Source organism: Rhineura floridana, chromosome 3 (genome assembly GCF_030035675.1).
Source record: "Rhineura floridana isolate rRhiFlo1 chromosome 3, rRhiFlo1.hap2, whole genome shotgun sequence".
NCBI lineage: Eukaryota > Metazoa > Chordata > Lepidosauria > Squamata > Rhineuridae > Rhineura > Rhineura floridana.
The window spans coordinates 62,004,883-62,028,178 of record NC_084482.1 but is presented as its reverse complement, the minus strand read 5'-3'; the positions used below and the strand labels follow the sequence as shown (position 1 = coordinate 62,028,178).

General features: G+C 40.1%; 1 protein-coding gene across 7 annotated transcripts in view; it reads left to right on the top strand.

The window, feature by feature from the left end:
- The first annotated feature begins 282 nt into the window (after window positions 1–282).
- Window positions 283–23,296, top strand: part of EXOC7 (exocyst complex component 7) — a 45,520-nt gene continuing 22,506 nt past the window's right edge. Inside the window, exons 1-7 of one of the 7 annotated variants that reach the window (XM_061616268.1) lie at window positions 283–515; window positions 1,582–1,647; window positions 4,024–4,208; window positions 5,039–5,144; window positions 5,804–6,026; window positions 13,842–14,009; window positions 15,300–23,296. In XM_061616268.1, the coding sequence (XP_061472252.1) occupies window positions 456–515; window positions 1,582–1,647; window positions 4,024–4,208; window positions 5,039–5,144; window positions 5,804–6,026; window positions 13,842–14,009; window positions 15,300–15,349 (858 nt within the window). In that variant the 5' untranslated portion in view covers window positions 283–455 and the 3' untranslated portion in view covers window positions 15,350–23,296. The remainder of the gene's footprint in view (window positions 516–1,581; window positions 1,648–4,023; window positions 4,209–5,038; window positions 5,145–5,803; window positions 6,027–13,841; window positions 14,010–15,299) is intronic. The other 6 variants (XM_061616267.1, XM_061616261.1, XM_061616263.1 and 3 more) reach the window with 6 other exon arrangements.

The window sequence follows — 23,296 nt, the reverse complement described above, 5'->3', positions numbered from 1 at the left end:
GTCTATCTTGCTGGCACACTTATAATAAGAATAAGCCAAAGTTGCTTTTTCTCCCTCTGTGGCTTAAAGCGACCATGACTAGCTCCGCCTGTTTAGAGCCCGAATAAACTACCACAGATTGCAGTCCAAAGTGCCCTCCTCTCGGCGGCGTTAGTTGCTTCTCCTAACATGGCCACATTCAGAAAAGTCACAGGCGTTCCAAAGCTCGTGTGCGCACTACTGCCTTCTCATCGTTCCTTTCAACTGTCAAAGCCCCACGCATTCTAGACCTGCAGGAAAGGGATGCTCCTCCGTTATCAGGAGAATCGTCACCAGTCACTCTCAAGATGGCGACCGAACCATGCCGGGAGAGGGCGGGGAATGAGGCGGAAGTGAAATTGGGAAGTATTGACAGGAACTAGAAGGGGTTGAGGCGGCCTTGTCTTTGGGTTTGTCGGCGATCGTCTTGTGCCAGAATGATTCCTACGGAGGAGACGTCTGGCCGGAGGAGGGAAATAGAAGAGAAACTTAAGCAGGTGAGGTAATTCGGTTCCTCGGAGGCTCCCCAATGCATCCCCCAGCATCATCCTTCGCCTCTCCCTCATTGGGCTCAGGCGTCGGGCCCTGCTGAATCTTTTGGAGTCTCCCGCCCTGGGGAGCCGTTGGTTCTCCCTGCCTGGTTGGTTCGCTGTTTTCATCAGAGGCCACAGATAAAACTCCAGTCCTTACCTGGCAGTACGTTTCACTGGAGTCAGCCGGGCTTACTTCCAAGTAAAATAGGACTGAGCAAACGAGGGAAGCCCTCACAGGGTATGATCGTCACTTGTTTTATACGCTGGCCCTGTAAACTGCTTGTGTGAGGCACAGAAATATAACGGATGAACCTTTTCCTGGTACTATAATTGAATGGGAAACCTTCATATACTAGTTTTCTTCATGGCGGACTGGTTAGTGGCACAGAAGCGGGGCTGGAAATGACCTTGTTTGTTTGTTTGTTTATGCTGTTGATACGTTAAGTTTGCTGGACAGCTTCCAATAAATTAAAACAAAGGCAAAACAAGGCAATAAAAAAAACTCAACACAGCAGAAAACAAAACCAGTACAACAAAATTCACAGCAGTACCAAAATACTGTGCATCTTAAAACTCCATAAAAGATGTAAAAATCAGTAGAAGGTTTTTAAGACTAAAAAAGTTTGGCAAGTCTACTCTTGGGCTCTGCTAATATCCTCCAAAGCATTTGGAGGTAGTCCCAAGAACCAGAAGGACAGCCTCCCTCTTAGACAGAAGGGAATACATGAGTGTTCCCCAAAACCTCTGTGGATGTTGAGCACAGAAAGTCTTGCACCAAACTCAAAATCTTTTAAAATGACATGAGAAAGGATATTCGTTAAAGCTGCTTTTTAATTTTGTTTAAATTCATACCCATATCTTGAAAACCTTCATTTCCTTTAAAATGTATATAAAGAACATGCCAATAGAGAGGTAAAATTTTTCAAGGAGCTTACAAGTCTGGTAAGCTTCTAGAAAAGTATGATTTGAAATTGATTAATTCAAGAGACAGAGTGATTGGTGGTGTGTTTCCCCCTTCTTGAAATGACAGGAAGAAGAAACATTGTCTTTCATTAGAGAGAGTTTAGAAAAAAGTGACCAGCTCACAAAAAACATGGTAAGTTCACATAACCTATGTATTTTCTTTTAAAATGGAACATAAATACATTATAGTGTAAACTTATGTGTGCCTGCTGGGAAGCAAGTCCCACTGAATTAAATGGAGGTTATTTGTCCCAAATAAGTATGCCTAGGACTGAAGCCTTATAGTGCAATCCTATGAATGTCTATTCAGAAGTAAGTGTTTGTGTTAAATGAACATACTTCCTACGTAAGGAAGATTGCAGCATAAGTCTCTTTTTTTTTTTTTTTTCCAATAATTTTTATTCAGATTTTCATAAAACATACAAGACAAAATCATAAAACATTCAAAGACAAAAAACAAAATCAAAAATAGTTAAACAAAAAGAAAAAAAGAAAAGAAGAAAAAAAAAAAAAAAATAAAAAATAAAGAGTAAAATATTGACTTCCCATTTGTCAAAGATCAAATCAGTTATAAGTCTATAATATATAGCAATCCTGTCTCTTAAGTCATATTATAAAATCACTTTCCTCCAGTAGTTATCTTACTTAATCATCAAATCTCATAAACATTACTTTATTCTTTCCACAAAAAGTCAAAGAGAGGTTTCAATTCTTTAAGAAATATATCTATCAATTTTTTTTTCCAGATAAGCATATCGATTAATCCATCTCATTACTAATTATGATAATCTTATTGTCATAACCATAGTCAAAATAAACATTTCAATTAATCCATCACATCAGAATCTGTTAGGTTCAGTAATTTCAGTAGCCATTGTTCTATTATCTCTATTAGTTCCATTTTCCATCTTCCATCTTCAGTAGTCTTGTTAAGTCCAGTAATTTCAATATCCAATCTTCCATTATCAGTATTCCATAATAATCTTGCTGTCAAAGCCATAGTCATATAATAAGAGTCTGATGGGAATTACCTCTATCCCAAATATTTTCTTGCCATCCATTCTGAATAAGTTGCTGAAATACTGCTGTAAAATCATATCTCTGTTCTTTTTTTCAAAATACACTGGGTCATCTCTTAAAAGTTTTTCCATTGTCACATGGCTGCAGTTAATTCCATAGATTTTCTCTATATTGGGCTCCATCACATCATTCCAGTCCAAAAGATAATCCATGCCATTGATAACTTTATCTCTAGAATCTTCATTAATTTCTTCAGAGATAACATTGAGTTCCAAACAATAGATTTTATTTCTAAAGTCCATAGACTCCAAATCTTGTTCCTGTTCCACGTTTGTTCCAATCTCCGGGATCTCCTCTCTCACAGGGACCCCTATTCCAGTCTCCAGGGTCTCCTCTCTCACAGGGACCCCTATTCCAATCTCCGGGGTCTCCTCTCTCACAGGGACCCCTTCCAGGGTCACCTCTCTCACAGGGACCCTTATATCTTTAATCTCCTGCTTCATTTTACTCAATTCAATTTTCGTTATCTCAATCTCATTCATTATTCTCTGAAACATAGTTATTTCCAGATTCTCAGCCACTTTCTTAATTGCCATTTTAAAAGAAAAATATAGGAAAACCACTTCTTATTTCAGCAACAATTGGGTTAATACTCCAAACTTGGTGACATCACAGTATAAACAGAGCAGACAGCCTTATCTCTCCAATAGTTAAGTAAACAAAATGCAGTTCCCAGGATCGAAGCAATTAATGGCAATCGTCAAGAAACAGATTCGTCAAAATAAAATAGACCAAAAAGAGAGTAGTCTCAAAACAGTATAATATTTTTCAAAATAAAAATCTGGAATAGAAATCCCTCTTCTGTGTGTATCTTTAGAATGCAAATCCAGGACAGCTTTTTGCAACAAAAACAGAGATAAGCTATTAATTAGTGCGTAGCAGAGAGAAGTTACGGCTCCCCAGTGAGATGTCAAAAACCGATCAATCTGGCAAATCTCTTTTAAACAGCAACAATTTAAGTCAAGTAAAAGAAAAATATAGAAAGAAGGGTGCTTGCCTGTTAGTGCGTTCTCTCTTAGAAGATAAGATGAACGTTCGCTTTAACAGATAGAGCTTGCTGTTGAAAATCCGTCCCACCTTCGTCGGCTGGACCTCGTCCCATAAATTAATGAGATCTGGTCGTCCCAACAAAAATAGGCTTTGAGGTTAATCTCTTCGTTTCTCCCTACCCGGGAGAAGTTTAATCAGTCAAAAAAAAAAGAAAAAACTGACTGATATATCTGAATAAGCTTCTTTTGAGGCAGGAGCCCGTCTCAAAAGCAGGCACAGGCTAAGTCACCCTTCCCGGAAGTCGATTGCAGCATAAGTCTCAATTCATGTTGTGTTTCACTTGATGGAACTGCAAATTAAAGAAAACAATTCAGGTAGTTAGTACTGAAAGAAATGGACCCCACTGTATACATGAAATAGTTCTGGTTTTGTTCTTTAGGTTTCCATTCTCTCATCCTTTGAAAGCCGTCTGATGAAGCTGGAGAATTCAATTATCCCTGTACATAAGCAAACTGAGAATCTTCAGCGCCTGCAGGAAAATGTTGAGAAGACACTATTCTGCTTGGATCATGTTATAAGTTATTACCATGTAGCAAACGACACAGAGAAGATAATAAGGGAAGGGTGAGTTGCCATTCAGGACCCTCAAAATCTTTCTTAGGTCTGTTATTTTTTTCAGTATAATTTTCTTCCCCTCTGTTTTACCACCTTGAATAGTTGAATTGTAAGAATGTTGATTGGATTGCATAAATGTACTAGAGGTAGGCATATAACAAAGAAGGTTATAAGAAACATGGTATTCCCTTGGAACATAAACTTGATGATAGCTAGGAGCAAGGCTTGGCCAGTTGTCCTGTGGCTTTAGAAGGATCTCTCTGAGGAAGTGCATGAGAGCACATCCCTTTCAAGTTTTGGGGTGAGGGGAATTCAAGGCACATCTTTTAAATATCACTTCTGTTATCTAATATAGATTGTGATTTTTTTAAAAGCACTCTGCTATTTAAATGTGTTTATTTGTAGATTGTGTAGTTTGAATTGTTTTATATTGTTTAGTGTTATTGTAAGACATGTGGAGCAGAAGATGATGCAGGCTAACATATATAAATAAAATTACAAAGACATTTTGTTGGAGCAAACCTGGTGTTTCCCTTGAGAGCTTCAAATGGATGCAGTTCTTTATTCTTTGTCTAAAAATATCTCTGCTGCTTGTCTAGACGAGTGTGTCAAAGGAAACTTGTCTACTGAAGTTAATGACATGGCAGCTAATGGTAAACCATGGGTCAAATATTTCTTTGTACTTTAATGTATGACAGCCATCCTTGTGATTTTACACTTAAATTCCACCAGTGAAATGTGGGCAAAAAAGGAAAGTTACAGCTTTACAGGGATTTTGTGGTAAGCAGTTGCCTGCTTATGTAGCTTCGTTGTTGAACCAGCTCTATTTTCAATTGCAGCCCTACTGGTAGATTGGAGGAATATTTGGCCTGCATGGCTAAAATTCAGAAGGCTGTGGAGTATTTCCAAGACAACAATCCTGACAGTCCAGAACTCAATAGAGTGGTAGGTAAAGCAGTTGTGCATGGGACTACTGCCTACAGCTTCATCTATCTTTGCAGCCCTCCTTGCTTTCTTAATTTAGTTCACAATAGGCTTTGCTCCAGTTGGAAGGAAATATCAGTGCACCATAATCTCTTTGAAAGTTATGATCCAGAAGGTCATGTGTACATAACTACAATTTCAAAGCTTTCCTCAGAGAAAAAACTTCTGCAGAAGCCCCAAATTGTCTTTAAAACCTTGTGGTGTTTATTTTAAAACAGTTTTAGTGCAGGAGCTCTTAAAACCAAAAATGGTGCTCACTTACATATAGTATTTCTCTTCCTTTTTGCAGAGCTCTTTGTGCCAAGTACTAAAAATGGATTTTGAATGGATGGTTGTAAAGAGGTAAAAATACTGTATGTATCAGCACCATTTTTCTTGAATAAGCTCTTATGCCAAATCCCTATAAGCAGAAGGAAAAAGAGCAATTTGGCCCTTTGTGAGTGCCATCTGAAAGGAAAGCAGGCACAAGCAGGCACATTTGGTTACATGCACACTGCACAGATGGGGTACTTGCTCTTCTGGAGTGTAGCCAAACACAGTGCACCTATGTTCTGGTGTTTTGCCATCTGAAAAGCAATAGTTTGCACATTTAATATTTTTATATGTGTTATTTCAACCAGAAATTGCTGTTTGAGAGGGGGAAGGAGTCATTGGAATCTGAATTTCGTAGCCTTCTGACACGACACTCTAAACCAGTTCCACCAATCCTCATCCTGGATCTCATCACTATGGATGATGAAATGGAAACCCAGGAAGATATGACATTAGAACATCTCCCTGAGAGTGTCCTGCAAGACATTGTCCGTATTTCTGGTTGGCTGGTAGAGTATGGAAGGAACCAAGGTAAGCTGATGGAGGGATTAGCTTTCTTTCTTTTAAGCTTCAGGCAAGCTACTATGACCTTACTTAGCCAAGGTTTTTGTGTGGGTTAAAGTTTGGTCTTGCTGTTTTCATGCTGAATTATTTTATTCTGTTATCAATTTTATTTTATGAAATTGACTTTTTGGACAGTCTTACTGCATTTTATGTATTTTATCATCTCAACAATAGTTGGTACATCAGCCATCTTAATGATGTTCAGGTTAGGTTCTTTAATAATATATTGAACTAGTTGTGGGCATCTTATTTATGATGCATCCATGCATTTTGACATTGGTTTCCCCAGCTGTTTTGTCAGCTTGGAATAGTTCATAGCTCCTTCTGAAGTTGGTGTAGTGGTTAAGGTGTTGGACTATGAACTGGGAGACCGGGGTTCGAATCCCCACACAGCCATGAAACTCACTGGGTGACCTTGGGCCAGTCACTGCCTCTCAGTCTCAGAGGAAGGCAATGGTAAACCACCTCTGAATACCACTTACCATGAAAACCCTATTCATACGGTCGCCATAAGTTGGAATTGACTTGAAGGCAGTCCATTTCCATTTTTCTGAAGTTCACTATGACAAAATGAGATTTGAGTTTTTGAACACAATTTTTTAATAAAACAAGTACTTACTCTTACTCTTTTCAAAAGGTTCAGGGTAATAACAGTAATATCTTAACTTGCACATGTTTAAACTAGGTTTGTGTTAGCTTTATTTGGGCATTCAGTTCCTCTGCATGATTAGAATCTACTCCTTCTGTTTTGTGCCTGGCCATGCTGCCCTTTATCTTTAGTAAGATGCTGCTGTACTCATGGTGGATCCCTGCACAATTTAAAATCCTGATTGTGTAAGAAGCCTTCACAAATACAGCAGATTTTCTGCTGCAGATGTTTGCTGTCAAAAAAATGGATGACAGTGACACCAGGAATGGGAACGCAATGGAGGGGACAGGGCTAGTGAGCACATTCCTGCTGTCCCTCATGGTATTCTCATTGTATGGGGGAACCAGAGCTATAAACTTGCAAAAAATGTAAGTACTGTAATGGCGATTAAAAGCATGATCCAAAGGTCTGTGTACAAGCCTACAGTATTTCTAGATGACATTCCCTTAGACCTGTGCAGGAGTTCGCTGCACTCATGTTTAAGCAATCACGCAAGGGGGAGCAGGGGCTTGCTGTCCAGCCATGCTCCCTCCAGTATTTGTCATCTGTATACTTTGTAGAGCCTCACAACATTCAAAAGTGCACGGAAAGCCTCCATGCATAGAGGAGCCTCTCCGTTTCAGACCTTCTCCCTTAAACTTGTGAGTATCTCTAAACTGCATAGTGATGACATGGTGGAGAGGGTGGGGCTTGGCAGTAGACCCCCATTCCCCCTAACCTGAATGCTTACATGTGAGTGTGGTGAACACCTGACTAGGGCTGTTGAAGAAGCTTATTTCACTAAATTCCCATTTCACTAAATTCTGCATTTTAAGCTCAACTTAAACTATTATGAATCTTGGGATGGCACAGGTCCCTAGATTGTGGCCTAGGCCTATACCACCAAGCATATATAATCCCTATTTTGTGCTTGCATAAAAATGGTTATAAATTGTAAATGTTCATAAATTCAGTCATTCTGTAACTTCTGACTATTGTCAGAAGGAGAAATTCAGGGAAATAGGAGTCTCTTCCAAGTTTTGCTAAAGCAAGGTATAGTCCTCTCTTTCTGGGACAAGAAGATGCTTAACTGCAGATGGTTATCCACTTCATTAGTGTATCTGACTCTCTCACCCTTGTTCAAACAAAAGTTTTATAAAATAGCTATTTTTTGGACCTTCCACCCTAAGATTCTTGTGGTTTTTATTTTTTTTTGTTCATGCTGGCCTTGCCCTTAAATAAGGGCAAAAGCCGCCCATCCCCCAAATATTCTACTGTACAATAGTGTGATGAAAGGATGTAACAAGGTAACTAAGGTTGATTGATCTTATGTATGTAACTGTAGAATCCTCAAGTGAACAAGTACACATTTGCAGTATTAGAGATTTAAAGTATCCTATTCATGGATATTCAGATGTATGTACAACTGAATTCAAGGAGGTTTATTCCCAGGTAAGAGTGTATAGTATAGAATTGCAGCCTCAGATAGTTAAACACAACCTACTAATGCAGTTCAACTTGTTTATGTCAATGCAAGTAGCCAGCATTTAAGTGCAAATGTGCTTACTGAAATGGTTTGTGGACCACACTAGGTGTGTTCGCACGTCAGGGTAAGCCATGGTTCATGGTGTACTGTGAACGAGCAGATGGCTCCCGCTTTCCTCTGGCGTTCTTGGCTTAGCATTATGTCTGAACAGGGATTGTGGTTTGCTTCACTGAAAACAGAGCCAGTGTGGTATAGTGGTTAAGGTGCTGGACTACGACCTGGGAAACCAGGGTTCAAATCCCCACACAGCCATGAAGCTCACTGGGTGACCTTGGGCCAGTCACTGCCTCTCAGCCTCAGAGGAAGGCAATGGTAAACCACCTCTGAATACCACTTACCATGAAAACCTTATTCACGGGGTCGCCATAAGTCGGGATCGACTAGAAGGCAGTCCATTTCCATTTTCACTGAAAACAAACCATGATCTGAAACCAAGGTTTCTGCTTGGCTTCCTGATGGTGGTTTGTAGGAACCCAAGGATCATACTCCCGCTCATGCTAGGGGAGGAGTGAAACTGCTTCTTTTTTTTACCCCAGTTTGTTTGTAGCAGGCAAACAAACCCAGCTGGACAACTTAATTTTTTCCCTAGGTCTCATCTGTTGTTTTTCATCTGCAGTTATAATTCTACTGTGTACACCCTTGTGCATTGAGCATGACATAGGCTCATTGATTTTTTTTTCACTTCACTAGTCTGCAACCTTCATAATCCTCTAGTCCCTGGGTGACTGTTTTCTGTCTCCCTTCTGAGTAGACGATAGTTATTTCTGTGATGATATTGCCAGCAGATGCAGGCTGATGTGGAATAGAAAATGAATATGCATTTTCTGCCCTGCATAAAACGTCAGGTGGAATCTTTTGTGTGTCACCTCTTAATAACAATGCTAAGCATTATGTAGTGTTTTTAAGTGTTTGTTATGCGTCATCTACACTGCCCTGTTGTAGTCCTTGTAATGACCCTGTGAGATATATTAATGTTGTTGCGTCATCATCATCATCATCATATTGTTTGATGGGGAAATGAGTCTGAGACAGAGAGTGGTTTGCTTAACAGTGCCTGGTGAATTTATGGCAAAGAGGAAATTCAAACTGGGGACTTAGCTTTGGCTGCAATCCTAACCATGCCTACTCAGGAGTGTCCCATTGAATTGAATGGGGCTTATTTTCAGGTAAGTGTGGTTAGGATTGCAGCCTGTGTCCTTATCTGCTAATTTCACTAGGACTGTAGAGCTTGAGGGAGATGGGAACACTAGCCAGATCACTATGCATTAGTTTTCTTTCTTCCTGCCCTCTTTTAAAAATCAACCCAACTTTCTTTAGGGAAGGGGCCATAGCTCAGTGGTAGAGCATCTGCCTGCAAGCAGAAGGTCCCAGGTTTAATCCCTGGTATCTCCAGGTAGGCCTGGGAGAGACTCTGTACCTGAAACCCTGGAGAGCTGCTGCCAGCCAGTGTATACAATACTGAGCTAGATGGATCAAGGGTCTGACTCAGTATAAGGCAGCTTCCTATGTTCCTCATAATTGTAGTATGTTACATTTGGAGCATAGAAGATGCCAGAGATACTGCCTGACTCAAGGAATAGTTAATAGAGCAACTTCTCCTGCATCAGGGGCAAAACAGGGTGTGTGTGTGTTATGGTTTATGAGGGTGAAAACAAAGTTGTTCTTATATTTGGTCTCTTCATGGTTAGTAGTAGTCATCATTATATAAGTGGCTTAGAAAATCATCTGGAGGTACCTGATGCAGTTCTGCTGAATAAAGCTGTTTTAGCCTTTAGCAGTGCCGGACCTGAGACCAACTTGGATCCACAAGTAACATACTCTGAATTCTTTGGATGAACAATGGGATACAAGTGTACCCTGTGTCAGGCCATATATTCTGAGCCTCTGTTTTCCCATCTTCAGAACAGAAATTATTGGCCAAACTGGCAAGGCTATTATAAGGATGAATGAGATAAGAACAATGCAGCAATGTAACTCCTTAAGTGTATCATAGAACCCTGACACTCTCCTCCGCTTCACTGGCCAAAAGAAAAGCAGCTTTTGGAAAGGGGAATCCAGAATATAGAAGCAGCTAGGAAGAAGAGGGGATGCTTAAACCTTTCTCTACCTATTGTTTTGCTGCTCTAAAATTTCCCTTGCTCAGGGCTGCTTTTTCTCTTTACAGAGTCAGAGACAAAGCTCTGTTACACACATTTGCGTGTAATATATACTTTGGTTTTAAATTATAGAGTAAAATGTATTGTCTTTGAAACCACAGGTAGCTTATGGAAGTACACAAGAGCATACAAAAACTATAAAGAGTTTAAAATACGTTTACATTACTATTACTATCTATCCATATCTATTTATCCTTATTTGTCTGTCTGTCTAATCTATCTATCTAACTGTCTATCTAATCTGTTTTATCTATCTAGTTGATCTATATATATATCCTGCCCTTCCTCCCACCATGTCCATCTGCCTCTCACCTCACTTCAACCCCAGTTTCATTTGCATGTGACAGTCAAAGGCTAACATGAATTCAGAGCAAGACAAGGGTCCCTGGAAGAACTGAGAGATTTTGCCTCCTTTCTTAATCTGGAAAAAAATGGTGTAAACAATGCATTATCAGGTCTTTTAGTAGAAGGAGCCTATTGGCTGCCTCTGGACATCCCAATATGCCTTTCATGCTTTCCTGGCATCAGCTACCTATCTTTCTCTGTCCCCAGCCGCCCAGCAACAGGAGCAACAGCAACAGTTGATGGTATCTTCAAGTCCAGTCTGGAGTGAGTAGGGGAGGGGCAGCCAGGGAAACATTGAGCTTCTTCGTAGAAGAAGGGTAGCAGGTTCAACTTCCTAGTAAGTGAGAATGGGGGTGAGTTGAGGGACAGGAGGAAAGATGGTTACGTGTTTGTGGTTATCACAGGAAGTAATGCAGTACAATGACAGTTATTCACCTTGGGCCTGCTAACAAGGAATGCCTGCCTTGAAATACATAGCAAGAATTCACAGTGACCCAAGACAATGAGCCACTGAGGGTGATTACTCTCCTCCTGTTGAATTCCACTCTGTGTAATTAGGGCATTCAGCGCTAGTCCTACTCACCGTAGAGTAGGCCCACTGAAGTTAGTGGACATTTATTTATTATTATTTATTTAAAATATTTCTATGCCTCCCTTCTACACTATAATAGGGCACTCAGGGGGGCTTACAAAAATAAAATCAGACATGTACATAATAAAATTGTGAGCAGTAAAATCACAAAAACATTAAAATAAATTAAAATATATAAAATACAATTAAAATACAATACACACAGACATATAGGGATTGGTACTAAAGGGACTACAAAGACATGACTAATTTAGGTTCATTAATTTCAGTGGGTTTACTCTGAGGAGAATTTAGTTGAATGTAACCCTTAGATTATATCTCTGAATTAAGCCTAATAATCCCTGATCATGTAACAAGCCATAATATAGCAAGGGAATCAGGGAATATAGTTCCTTCTCAGATATTCTCTAGGAATATCTTCTGTTGGTGAGTACAGGGCTTCTTCACATGTTATATAAGTAGAATTTCCCATAATACATGAGGTAGTGTTAGATCCAGGTTAAATTCCCATTGACATACATGAGATTTAATTCATGACTAATTTAACTATGGGGAAGGGCCATAGCTCAGTGTTAGCATGTCAGCCTTGCATCCAAAAGGTCCTAGGTTCAATCCCTGCATCTCTGGGTAGGGTTGGGAATGTCCTTTGTCTGAAATCCTGGAGAGCTGCTGCCGGTCAACGTAGACAGTACTAAGATAGTTGGTCCATTGAGCTGACTCAGTATAAAACAGCTTCCTATGTCCTCTTGATTTCAATAGTATCTAAATTCAGCTAACAATCTGTATCCAACTGATAGTCTTCCTTTTTATTTGTTTAAAAGACTGCATATATTCTAGTGTGTATATCCACTGAAAACATTTAAGGAGTAGTTAGTTTAGGAGGTTTTTACTCTTATTGAAAGAGAATCGGACAGAACAACCAGGTTTTTCTATAGAATTATTTAGTATTCATGGAATTGGATCCAGACTAAGCTAGTTACACTTGACTCCCATTGGAATGAATAGAACAAGTTAGTTTCCACTGAAATCAATGAAACCTGTGCAACTAATGTAGTCTGGATCCAAGTGATCGTTACTATTAAACACTTTTGGTTACTCAAACACTTTTCAGTAGTCACAAAAACAAAATTCTAAAATGTCAATGATCTTTTCCCCTTCCCTTTTTTCTACAGGCTGCCTTGAAAGAGGGGGGCTGAAGCTTGCTAGTGTGTATGGCTAAGGATTGGAGGTGCATGGGGTTGGATTGAATGTATGGTGCTGATGGATTTAATGTTGAATGGCAGTGGGCAGGAGGGAAGAGTTGAGTTGAGCCAGGGTTGTGAGGGAGTGATGCTACTGGGAAAATCGTGTGTAGATGAGGAGAGTAGTGGGGTAGTATGCTTTACATTATTTGTTGGAGATATGCTCCCTAAATGTTCAAGGTTTACTTTGGGAAAGTTTGGGTAGTAGTTTTTGGCCCTCAAAAGCTTATGCCCCTTTCTTGGTTTTGCTGCAACAGACTAACACCACTAGTTTCTTGAATTTATTCCTGGTAAGTACACTCAGACTACCTATGGGTCAAACCAGTTGTTATCTGGGAGTGCCATAATGGGAGCTCCGCACTTCTCTGCTCTTTCCAAAAGCCACCATGGGGAGTCTGATTTGGATTATGGGTATGGCGAGGTTTCTAGCATTTTGCCTTTATGTCATGGCCCCAATACAGATTGTGCTCTCACGCCAATGGCACGGTTAATTTTGGAAGGAAAAATATTTTTCTTACTTACAAAGCAGTACAAAGATTGGGGTTATAGTTAGGCCTTTTGGTGATTTAAGTTGGGGATTTGCCAATCCCCCAACAGCTGTAACCCCCAAGCTTCTTAGTAATAAAGAAAGAAAAACCCAGGGACTTGCAATCGCAGAATCCCCACATAATGTTTAGTTTTAACCCTAATGTCTGGACTAACTGGTGTGTTTGGCATGATCAGCCTGCTTAATTCAGTAGTAGCATTAGGTGAAATAGGCTGTTGTCTACACAGAAAGGTCAGTTTACTTCTAAGATACCTCAGCAGTTACGTGTTCCTGCCTCTGACTGAGTTACTTGGATCTTAATCTATGAAGTCTGAACTGAGCTCCATGGGCATCTGTTGTGTGACTTGGTTTTTCTTGTGGTGCAGGTTTTAACTGTCTATGCGAGGAGAAGCATCTGCCTGCAGGAGCCCAGAGAGGAAGCCTAAAGAGAGAACACAGAGTCGTTTCTTACACCAGCATAGCCTCTAGGGAGAGCTTTGTAGAGCGAGCATTCAGAGAATTAGGACACAACAGTAGTAAGTGCAGGAAGCTCAGATTTAGAAAGTATTTGGGAGTGATGTAGAATACAAAACTGTTTTTATGTGCCCCAAAAAGAATTCTATAGGTTTCCCATAAAGTAAGTAGTCTATAGAGCATTGTATTTCCCCCCGTCACATTATATTTGATCAGTTTAGAACAAAAACCTAATGACATACTCTTCTTTAAGCATGTGTGTTTTTCTTCCTAGATTTCATGAATGTTTACTACCAGATCCGTTCCAGCCAGTTGGACCGTTCTGTCAAAGGACTGAAGGAACATTTCCGGAAGACTAGCTCTTCCTCAGGGGTCCCGTATTCCCCAGCTGTTCAGAACAAGAGGAAAGACACACCAACTAAAAAACCCATCAAAAGACCAGGTTAGTCCACAATGTTAGGCACCAGTTCCTTGCCATTGTTCTGCAAGTTTCAGGCTTGGTGGTCTCACTTGGGGGCTGCCTTTGTCTTGTGGTATTTGGTCTTTCATAAGTTTTTTTTTAGATGTTCCCATTTTAGTTGAATGCATACAGAAACATCCAGGTTGCCTTGAAGAGCCCCTTAAATAAAAGCTGTATGGTGGCTGTCTGTGGCCTTTTTTTAATGAAGTGGTTATAAGGAAAGTGATGTTATGGCGGAACCCTCATTCCATGATCCATCCCCAAGACTGAAAATGCCCATCATATTTTTAAAAAATGTTTTAAGATGTTTTTAGTGTTTTGTTCTTTGTTTGCCACCCTGGACTCCTTCTGGGAAGAAGGGTGGGATAGAAGTTTAATAAATAAATTAATAAATATTTCACTGGCCTCAGCGGACATGCTTGCCATATCTATCCTGTGCTCAACAGGACCTCCTTAAAACACTCTATGTCTATGAATCCAGACAGAAAATTCTTGTACTGTGGTTTGGGAACCATCAGTCCCAGCAAGAGTGCCTGAGTGTCTCTCTGAACAAAGGAGCTCTGCTGTTATCACTAGTCTGAAAAAGCTAAAGCTTGCTATATTTCCTCCACAGTCACAAGCTAGGCTAGCTGAAGAAAATTAAGCTTTGCCAAACATGCATATGCAAGTTCCTGAAGTGTACACATTAGAGTGCATTTCATCATGGAACTCCTCATTGCCACCTGTTGGTGATGATGTAGAACCTTAATAAAATTGCCAAGAGTTCCTCTTGCTGGGCTTTCTTCACAGTAAGTGCTGTTGGAGCAAGGGCCTTAATTTTAAGGGTCCCTGGATTTTGACAGTTCTTACATCATTTAAAAGATTTATTTAAACCTCCTATTTCCTGAGTCCTGATAATGTTAAGATTCTCTTGCCGTTTAGCTGCTGTAGGCTGATAGCCTGTACATAAAAGTGTGGATTATAGCTATTTACTGAACAAAAATGACAGAGGAAAAAAGCATTTGATGGAGGATAATGATTAAGGAGGTAGGTGCTCTATACCAGCATCATCTTCTACTCAGCAAAGTGAGTTCATAGCATTGCATATTGAGTGCAGGGGAAAAAATGAATAAATTTACAGGATGAAACAGAACTATAAATGGTCTTCTAATCTCTAGAAGAAATAGACATGTAAGAGGTTTGTAAAACAGCCAAAGATTGAATTATGAGGCATGACAATCGCATGTTGTAATTGTGTTTTTTTTATATATATAATCCTTATGTGAATGACAGTCCTCATCCCAGGTAAAGTGTGTGTTGTGTCTGTCCCTTCTGCAGCTTGATGGATGTGTCAGCTGTGTGCTAAGATGCCATTGCAGACCTCTTCCTACTGCCAGCAAAGTGTGTGCTTGGGGTATTCCAAGGGGTTGTTATCTGCCCATGGAGGCCTCTAATGCTATGGAGGGGCATAGCTGCCACACCCTGGAGTTCTTCCTGAAAGCTGACTATGCTAAGAGAGAACTTGAAAAGGTTTGGGGTCAGATATTTAAATTGAAGCCAAGTCCACTGTCCATGTGTACATACCTTGATTAGATTGACAGACATTTTACCACTCACTTGGATATAAACAAAGCTAAATTTACTGAACTTAAGGTGTTCCTTTCCATCAGTGGTGTTTCTGCTTTTCCAAGCCTGAGTTTAAAGCTGCTGTTTTGACTAAGGCATACCAGTTTATCTGCTATGCAAGGCAGAAGATACAATAAATTCAGCATTGTCTAACGGCCTCTGACATTTCCAAACCAGTAGATTGTTACAAATGCGTGGATGGACAACTTAGTGGATCATAAGAGACTCTAATTCATATCCTTAAATAATTTTGTCAAATGTGCTAACCATTTGCTCATAGCATCTTTAATGTCTAATTGAATGAAACAATTACTTCCCACATGATGGCTGTGCTAAGTCTGAATTGGTGTGTCATGTGGTAACCTAGAAAATGATAAATCTGAACTACCAATATGTGTTTGAAATAGACCTGCAGTGAAGCAAATCTTACAAAATAATGGCAGATAATTGTGCTACATAATTCTTTGGCAGATACTGAGTCTCTCAGTTTTATTTCCTGGCAACTCTTCAGCTTTCAAGGGCAGCTCTATAAGTGAAGTTCTAACATCTCTGTCAAAATTGTCACTCTTGGTTTCTTTTGTTGGAATGTAATCGTCCCTTATTTTGTCTTTTATCTGGCTTGTATGATGGCAAGGAAACAACTGTTCCATTTTCTGTGCCGCTGCTTGACAAATTCATGTTAACTCCACCCTCCTAGCCAATTTTGAGCTTCTGGATTGTGTTCCATGGTTCTACTATAAGGGTATCTTAGCGCTACACACCTATTTTAATCTCCTGCAATGAATGAGTTTAAACCTCCCCACCGAAAAGAAATGTCCCAGGGAGTGAGCATTGGGGTGGAAGGTGTGGGGAAGCTGCAAACATCTTGTATTCAAGGATGCAAATGATAGATCCCCACCAAAATGTAGCTGAACTTGGGGAGAGCATGCCTTCTTAATATATGGACATCAGTGTTTTTATGCTGTTGTTCCCTGTACCTCTCCATGCTACTTCCACAAGTACATTCCAAACAAAATCTCATGGCATTCGCTTTGTCAAGGAAAGCTTCTTATGCAAAGAAATTACAAGCTGACATGTTCAGTGATTCCTTGGGACATTTTGAATGGATCACTAAGTTATCAGCTTAGGAGAAGTGCAGTCAAAAGGTTTAGATACACTTTTGCTGTGTATTAGGAGCAAAGCTGACAGGTAGGTCCTAAGCAAAGGGAGGATTCTGCTATAGGGTGTCATTTAATACAAGGCTTTGAAGCCATTTTACAAACAGAATTATCTATAGATCCATTCTGAAAAGATGCTTCTTCCTGAAGAAAGAACCTATTTATTTTATTTATTTATTATTTCAATTTATATACCGCCCTTAGCAAAATAGCTCTCAGGGCGGTGAACAAACAAGATAAAATACAATATATCATAATAAAAATACAAAAACATATACAAACAAACAACAAAAAGCACAGCAAAAACAAAATAAATACTACAAAAATTAAAAATACAGATTAAAAGGTTAAAAAAGATTAAGAAGATTAAAATGCCTGGGAGCATAAAAAGGTCTTTACCTGGCGCCGAAAAGATGGAAGTGTAGGCGCCAGGCGTACCTCTTTGGGGAGGCTGTTCCACAACTCAGGGGCCACCACAGAAAAGGCCCTAGATCTCGTAACCACCCTCCGGGCTTCCCGATGGGTTGGTACCCGGAGGAGGGCCTTAGATTCTGAACGAAGTGAGCGGGTAGGTTCATAGCGAGAGAGGCGTTCCACAAGGTATTGAGGTCCCACGCCGTGTAAGGCTTTATAGGTCAAAACCAGCACCTTGAATCTCGCCCGGAAGCAAATAGGAAGCCAGTGCAGACGCGCCAGGACAGGTGTTATATGCGAAGACCGACTGGTCCTCGTCAATAATCTGGCAGCTGCGTTCTGCACCAGCTGAAGCTTCCGAACTGTCTTCAAGGGCAGCCCTATGTAGAGCGCATTACAGTAATCCAATCTTGAAGTTACCAGAGCATGGACAACGGAGGCGAGGTCGTCCCTGTCCAGATAGGGGCGTAGTTGGGCTACCAGACAAAGATGGTAAAACGCATTCCGTGCCACCGAGGCCACTTTGGCCTCGAGAGACAAGGAAGAGTCGAGAAGAACCCCCAAACTACGTACCTGTTCTTTCAGGGGGAGTGTAACCCCATCCAGAACAGGGTAAGCATCCACCATCTGAGCAGGGAAACCTAGAATTCCTTCACCTTGTCCTGGCTACAAGTAGTCTAGATGTCTCCAAGTCTATCTTCTTGTTAGTGGATTCCAACCAACCATACAAGAATCACTGGGTTAATGACTTCCAGAATGCTTGCAAGGAGATAATGCTTTGAGGACAGCTATGTAAGCTTAGAAGTAACAGCCTGTTCCTCTCCTTGTTTGATCACTGCCTCTACCTTGAATGTGATGCTTTCATTAGTAACCACCATGCTGTCCCACTTGGTTCAAAAGCACCTAATTATGAGGAAAAAATCTAAAATAAAGGCATTTGGCTTCCAATAGAATCCATCAAGACCTAATTAGGATGCTAAGTACTCTGCTCTTCAGTAGCACTGAATTAATACCCAGAAGCACTTGGTGTGTCTGGGAGGTAAATATGGTTAATTGTTCTAATGCAAATTGGAGGAGGATACTGAGCCCTGCAAGGTTCTTATCTGCTGAGCATGGAAGACTTCACTTTGTAGTCTTGCACTGGGAATAGCTCATACTGATGCTTGCAGCATACATAGTAGTTAGAGTTGTATTGATGTTCCCAACAAAAATAAGACTGCTAATTTCAATTATGCCACAGCTCTTCAGAGCCTAGTGGCTTTTTGCATAAAGTTTTACAGTGGAAAAACTCAAAAAAGAATAATGTATAATTTCATTTTAGAAAATTGGGAAGCATGGGTCAATTGTACAGTGGAAAAAGTTTTAAATAGTTTCATAATTTTACAGGGAAAGGGGCTTTTAATCCTCTAGTTCAGTCATAGTTACTGACTGGTAGCATTGCTTTCAGATGCAAAGCATGTCAAAATGTGACACACGCACACACAAACCTCTGTTTGTCACCCTTGTACTGTTGCACCTTAATAATCCACAATTTGAGCAAAATTTTAAAATTTGTATTTCTTTGCAAGCACTTGCAAGATAACTAGATCTGACTTTATTAATGCAATGGTTGGTCTCATGATTTATTGCGAAACATGATTTTAAGTGGAGCTGTCCCTTGTAAATGAAGTTCATTTATTTATTAAATTTATATCCCACTCTTCCTCCTAGAAGGAGCCCAGGGTGGCAAACAAAAAACGCACACTCTAAAACATCTTAAAAACAAAAGACTTTAAAACATATTAAAACAAAGCGTGTTTAAAAACATATTAAACCTAAACATCTTTAAAAAGTCTGAAAAAGTAATTCCAACATGACTGGGATAAGTTCAGTGCTTTTAGCATTGTTATAAGTACTGTGATATATATTGCCTGTGACAATGGCAATACATGTATGATTTTCAAAGAATAGTTTAAAATATACTGTATAGGATTGGTGAGGAAATTTCAGCATGAGATTCTACAGTGTCAATGTTCTTGCTATTAATCAAGCAACTTCAAGAATGTTAATTATCTGGTAGCTGTAGAAAGCCTTATCTTTTGCATTGCTATCGTTATTGTACCATATGATAACATTTGTTAAATAATGCAGCAATATTATTGTCACAATTACAACTTTTTGGGGAGAGTTCAGCTGTCTTTTCCTGAATATAGTTTTGTTGGCTTACTACCTGCATCACGCATCCAACGCTAAATTTGCCTTCTTTGGTGTATGCTGCATTTGTATACCCTGTTGTATGATCGCAAAGCTTTTGGCAAACTTTCCAGCCAAATATTCTCAGTTTCAGAAAAGCGCATCCCATTGGTACAAGGTGTGCTTAGTACAAACAGCAAGGTAATTGGTCTGAGCAGTGACGAGGATATTTATTCCACTATTTTCAAACAGCACATAAAATGCAATTGTTCCATGACATTTGGTCTAAATGGAATACACTGTACTGTGGTCTTTTAAATCTGCAACAGTGCATATAATGTTGCAACCCCAGGAGCTTCCGGATGTTGGTGTTGTTCTATTTTGTTCGTGTGTATTTTGAGCAAAAAAAAGAAGTCATTTTTAGTGATGTAATTAAATAGTTTGTTCATTTTTTCCCCACCATTGGAAAGGTTGTAAAGCACTATCTGCCTTTCTAAATTTGTCTCTTCTGTGGTTGTGTTTACAGTGGCTGGTTGGCTGATCTAATGCCAGCACTCTGTATGTGTGTGTATATGCCCATGTGTGCTTCTGATTCTGTTGTTTTGCTTTGTAGCATGTTCACTAATACATTTTCATGTCAAACTGAGGTTTGTTTGTGAACTGACATTCTAACGCTTTCTCTTGTGCTTTTTTCAGTGTTTCTTAGTTGCAGCATCCTGCTTCGGTTACAGTTTAATGCTTTCCTTTTTAAAAAAACAAAACAAAAATGCATTATTGAGATATAATTCATTTGCATTTATTCAGAAGTAAAGTCCTACGGATTGGAAGGGGAATAGCTTGACTTTCATTTTATTGGTAGGAAAGGGGGCTGGAGCAGCGATACGCTGTGCTGTTAGCTCCTGGCTACTATTGTCTGCAGCTCTCATAGATGCTTACCCTGTTCTATAAAGATAGAGCTTTCTCTTTCCTTTACCTTTTCATCTGTCTATGGTGAGAATGCTCAGAAAACACACAGCCTGTAATTATTTCTGTGGTCAGCTGTTCCTGACACAAGGCACAGATATGCCTTATGTGGCCATTGAGGTAGGCCTTCAGTCTGGAATCTAGTACTACTGGCATTTAGAACCCACATTTTATAAGCCTGGGAACAATCTTTCCTGCCACTCATGAATTTGCTGGGTTCTTTGATGAATGCTCAGAACTGGAGCCTGGGGTTGTTGCAACCAGCCAGGGGCTATGCTCTCCCTCTCCATCAGCAAGTTGACCTGCTCCATTGATATCTGCCAAGAAATCACATCATCTCTTCGCCGCCACTGCTCTTTTGTGTAGCTTCCTCTTAGTTTTCCTTTTCTGAATAGACTTTTTTAAAAAAAATTGCAGTGTGAGTCCTCCAAAGCTTCACCCACACATTTTTGCCTCCTTCCTTCCCTCAAGCTCATTCATTAACAGCACACAGAAGCTCTGCTTCAGGCTGGTTTTCTTCTTTTTATCTTGCCCTACTCAGGACTAAGCCACTGTCCAACCAGTTATTGTAGCTCTCTCCCCTATCCTAGCATGTCTTGAGCAATACTAACTGTGTAAAACTGGTTGTCCGAATCACTGGATGCAAGTAAGAATGGCTTTGCTGCCATTCAACCTGCCTCTGGGTTGTGGCAATGTGAAAAATGAATGCCGGTTCTCTTGTAGCAAACAGCTTCAACATTTCACATTATCAGGATGTGGGCAAGGTCCTTGGAAGTGAGCAGAGTCTACTACTTCATAATGTTAAACAGGAGTGAATTAATCGGCCAGGTTCATGAAATAAGAAATACCTCCTGATGATAGGAAGTGGTGCCAATTGCCTGGAAGGAGGTGGCTTTGAGGCACAACTGAAATAAAAATTCTGAAAGCCACTGCTCCCACATACAATATTAGAAGATGTGTGAATTTACTTAAATTTGGACATTGAGTGCAATGTGGTTGATGAAAAAAAATCCTCATCTGTGACATGGTCTCTTTTGTTTGAAAATGGCAGCCTTGTGGAATGGGCAGGCCATACTTGTGCTTACAGACCTCGTGGGAGGTACTCCACCTGATGCATTCTATCAGGATGCAAGCCGTGGCTGCTGCGGCTGCTGCTGCTAATAATAATAATAATAATAATAATTAATAATAATAATAAATAGTAGCAAAAGCATCCTATTATAAAATTTTATTTCGTGCTTTTTTTCAAGATTCAAAACAGTTAACAGGATAGTAAAAACAATGAAACCTTCACAAAAATAAATACAAAACAAATATTAAATATATATTTTTTAAATGTTGACAAAGAATTGGCGGAAATGGCAGAAAACAAGGATCAGCCCTCAGTAGAGCAACTAGGTAAATGCAGCCTCATCAGTTTTTCCACAAAAGCTTCCCAAACACCACATATTGACAGGATGATGAAATAAATTTAAAGATGGGCCAAAGTAATCTACCTCAGGGAGGGCATTCTGTAGTGTAGTGTATATACCTGCCTAACCTTGGTTGGGAAACTCCAGCAGGTTCTCTGATGATCAGAATACACAGGAATCTGCATGCAACATATACCACAGAGAAATGTTTCCCTCCCCCCGTGGTGCTCTTACACCATCTGTCATATATACCCTTGGTTCCAGTTGGAGAATATATTATTTTTGTTGCACAGAATTTAGCTTTGTTTAAAAACAAAACAAAAAGAAAATGCCATGCATGTATTCCATGCTAAATCTTGATTAAAGTAATACTGCTGGACTGATTATCCTGTGCGTTGCGTTGACTGTAGTTGAAGCAGATTTCAGTGGCTTTGGTAGCATTTGATACCAAATCAGTGTTTTAATTATTATTTTTTATTTATTTTTTATTTATAGAATTTATTAGTCGCCCATCTGGCTGGCTGTCCAGCCACTCTGGGCGATGTACAACATAGGCATATAATACCTAGACACTGAAAATCTAAAAGCAATGAAGATAAAATGTAGCCCACCCCAAAAGCCTGCCTGAAGAGCCAGGTCTTCAAGGCCCGGCGGAAACTCATCATAGAAGGGGCATGGCGGAGATCATTTGGGAGAGAGTTCCACAGGGTGGGGGCCATTTCTATTTATTACATTTCTATCCCACCCTTCCTTCCAAAGGAACCAAGGTGGCAAGCAACACAGTTAAAACAATACAATTCAAATAAAAACTTCTAAAAACATTTAATAACTTCCAAAAACATTTTAAAAGGTCACATGCTCTCACAGCTAATAATGTCAAAGTTGTTGGGGACAGTATCTTTTAGCTACCAAATGCCTGGATAAGCAGGGCCGTTTTAAAATTCCTTCCAAATATTAATAATGAGGGAGAGAGACTCCCTTCACCATGGAGGGCATTCCACAAATGGGGAGCTGCCTCTGAGAAGGCCTATCATGGGTCAGCACCAACTGGCTAGCATGCAGCTGGGGCACCGCCAACCGGGCTTCCCCTGCCAATCATAGGGGCTGACATGGTTGATACTGGAGAAGGTGCTCTTTTAGGTACTCTTGCCCCAAGCCATTTAGGGCTTTGTATGTTAGCATTAATACCTTGAATTGCTCCCAGTGGCTTCAGGACTAGTGTCACACGGTTCCGTTGGGCTGCCCACCTCACCAACTTAGCATCTGAATTCTGAAGTAGCTAAAGCTTCTGGACTAGTTTCAGGGAAGCCCCATGCAGAGCACATTGCGGTAGTTCTTCAGTCTCATTAAAGGGATTGGTGAGAAAATTAAAGAGCACGCTATTGAACATTCCTGAATATGTGTGTGTATACAGAGCATTCTCACTGTCGGCCTGCACTGCCATGCTAGGTATGGTTGACAAGGACTGGTGGAGGGTTGCTTTGTGTTTTGTTTCTCTCTTACTCATTTCCAAGGTCTCTTTGTCTCTCCTCTCTTGTGGCTCTGG